This window comes from Opisthorchis viverrini, assembly GCF_000715545.1.
Source record: "Opisthorchis viverrini unplaced genomic scaffold opera_v5_200, whole genome shotgun sequence".
Taxonomy (NCBI): Eukaryota; Metazoa; Platyhelminthes; class Trematoda; order Opisthorchiida; family Opisthorchiidae; genus Opisthorchis; species Opisthorchis viverrini.
Genome location: NW_008751855.1, coordinates 996560 through 999611, shown reverse-complemented (window position 1 = coordinate 999611; position 3052 = coordinate 996560). Strand labels below are relative to the sequence as shown.

The following is a 3052-nucleotide window of genomic DNA, read 5'->3' as shown; positions in this document are numbered from 1 at the left end:
TCGATAGGTTACGTCGGTGATGGCTTGCTCTATCGTATACGGTCCCTTTCAAGCCCTATGGAACTTAGACGTTATACCAACAGGTGGAACGGTCTCATACAACCAAACCCTGTCGCCAGGGTTGAACAACCTATCTTGCGCAGTTTTATCGTAGTACTCTTTCTGGTATCTCCGAGCGGCACGCAAGTGTTGTCGAGCCAGTTCATGGCTGCGAACGAGACCGGCCTGCATGCGTCGCGCGAACACTGAAGAATACAACGCCTCTGGATCCGGGATAGGTAGGATTGTATCGGAACGAAGTCGCATCTCCCGACCTGTCGTCATAAAGGATGGGGTCTGTCCGATAGGTACCTGGATAGTAGCGCGGTAAGCCAGTAGACAAGGTGGTAGTGCAACATCCCACTGTTCGAATGTCTCGTGGTTGATAAAGACTTTCAGCAAACCTTTCAAAGGTAGATTTGTGCGCTCCACCATCCCATTGCCCTCGGGGTGATACGCCGTAGTGCGAGTCTTTTTATGTTCAGTATGTGGCACAACTCTTTGAACAAGAGGCTTTCGAAGTTGAAGCCTTGGTCAGTGTGTATTCGGTAGGGTACACCCCAACGCGCGATCCACTCGGTGAACAGCGCTTTGGCCACTGTCCAGGCATCCAGCTTTGGAATTGGAATAACCTCGCACCACTTGGTGAAATGATCGACCATCACCAGGATTTACATGTTGCCTCGGTCCGTTCTAGGCAACGGCCAGATGATATCCACACCAACCAACTCGTTAGGGGACCCCACATTTAATCGTTGGCAGTGGTGCCGGGGCACTTGGTCTTCGGTCCTTTACTTGGCCACACTCTGTGCACGATTGACAGAATAGCGCAATATCACGCCGCATATGTGTCCACCAAAATCTGCGACGTGCTGACTCTTCCAGTTTGTTTTGTCCATCATGGCCTAATTCTTCATGAAGTCGCTTCAAGACTGTTTCAACTGCGCTGCGGTCATTAAGGTCGGCTGTCTTCCGGACATATCCGGAAAGTATACTTCCTACATAGGGACTTTCAACGTCCATACTCCATGTCAAATTGGCGAACAGACAGTACTTACGGAAACCCTGTACTCCTTTAAAATTTATATATTCTGTGTTTCTGAAGCACGCATGCAGCACCCAAACGTAGTTATACACATTAAAACGCCAAGGACAAACGCATCTCCTTCACACTTCATTCCGTGTGTCAGATGATCCAGAATCAACGACTCGTGGAGCATATGGCGTGGGAATTGTACCCAGCCCCAGAGCAAGACGACAGTAGTCGTCTTTGCGCCTTTCGGCTGTCCACTTCAGTTAAGCCCAGTACCTCTTGACTTATCGCAAACTCTTTTTAATCTACAAACTTTCAGCGTGAGCGTACACATCGCATAAGCTGGCTGCCACCAAGTGCAAGCCAACTATGGACCCAACTGGGTCAGGTGACCCACCCATCGGTGGCGATCCACAGTTCAAGGCTGCCGTCCATTCTGGGGTACATAATCTGATTTTGAACACGCCATAGTGCGACCACATCTGACAACTCATTTCCCTTCAGCAGGAAGCATGCCAATCTACCATTTCGGAGGGCTACCATTGCTGAGCAGTCCCGATTTGAGCTAGCTCAACTGCTCTCTACAGTGAGCCAATAATCCACTGGTAGCAAGCACTTGGTTGAAGCATGGCAAAGTGTAAAAATTCCCATGCTATTGGTGCTCAGTACTGTCTTTCCGATTTCCAGTACGAATAACTGACCAGTGAATAGCGAGATGGCCCAAGTGGTTAGAGCGCAAATTTACTGACCGAAAGGTCCGTGGTTCGAACCCGACCTGTGCCTCTCGACTTCCCCTGTCTGGGCTTGGGCAACCTGGCAGTATCCCAGCCCTCGTGCTCCCTTCAGGTGGCATGGCAGCTAGGCACCGGAAGGGTGTTACAGCTGAACGCTTTCTTTTCTTTTCTCTTGCAACCTTCGGGTGGCATGGCAGTTAGGCACCGAAAGCGTCTTACAGCTTAACGATTTTTTCAGTGAATAGCGTCGAGATAGCTAGTACTGATTGATGCCGAAAAATCCATACCAGCAGGCAACGAGTACAACCGCGCAGGCAAATCCCACAAACACTAAGGAAAGACCCACAGCTTTGGTGCGCGGTAAAACCTCAGGATATGGAGAAGGCTTTTGCTACCGGAAACAGCAGTATGTCGTACCAGTTAGTACGATCGACTGGCCATAAGAAAGCAGCGGTCACTGAAATGATACGCGAAAAGGGCGGCTCATCAATTTAGTCGAGAAAACGCCGACCGGAAAGATAGGCTTAACACTTCGAAGTTTAACGGGTCTCGCGCAAATCAGCTTATGGAGACTGCATGCGGCCGAATGTAGTGAATCCCTAGCCACCTGTCAAAAGAATAAATAAAATACGCAATATCGCTACTGAAACGTAAGAAAGCACCTGGTCCATTTGTTCTGTATTCGACCCTCTTCAAAGAAGTTGACGAATCCCTGGTATCCCATATGACAACTTATTGATGATATATGGAATAAGAATAAATTACCTGCTAAATAGGGCACATTGGCAGTCATCCACATCTTCGAAAAAAGTGCACTGGTGCCTTTGTTAACACCGCCATAAAATTAGCCTGGTAGCACTGGCATCGACGGTGCTGTCTGTCGTATCCTTTGAAGGTTGGCTGAACACAAGTGGAGGCAGACCCGTGAAAACCTAGCTTGGTTTTATTCTGCAAAGAGGTATACCGGGCATATTTTCAACTGCCAGGTTCTGGAAGAGCGACACTGCTTCAAGCAGCCAAAAATTGTGGTCTCTTCCGACTTTAAAGCTGTCTTTGGATCCTGGGACAGTCAGGCAGGGGGCAAGATAGCGCAAAATTTACTGACCGGAAGGTCCGTGGTTCGAACCCGACCTCCGCCTCTCCACCTCCCTTATCTAAACTTGGACAACCTGACATTATCCCAGGCAACCTGGCAGTATCCCAGCCCTCGTGCTCCCTTCAGGTGGCATGGCAGCTAGGCACCGGA

At 49.3% G+C, this 3052-nt stretch overlaps 1 protein-coding gene across 1 annotated transcript; it reads right to left on the bottom strand.

The window, feature by feature from the left end:
* Positions 1-48: 48 nt before the first annotated feature.
* Positions 49-474, bottom strand: T265_08056 (hypothetical protein; the record flags this gene model as incomplete). Its single annotated transcript, XM_009173750.1, has 1 exon — positions 49-474. The coding sequence occupies one exon, from the start codon at positions 472-474 to the stop codon at positions 49-51; it is 426 nt and encodes a 141-aa protein (XP_009172014.1).
* Positions 475-3052: the final 2578 nt, after the last annotated feature.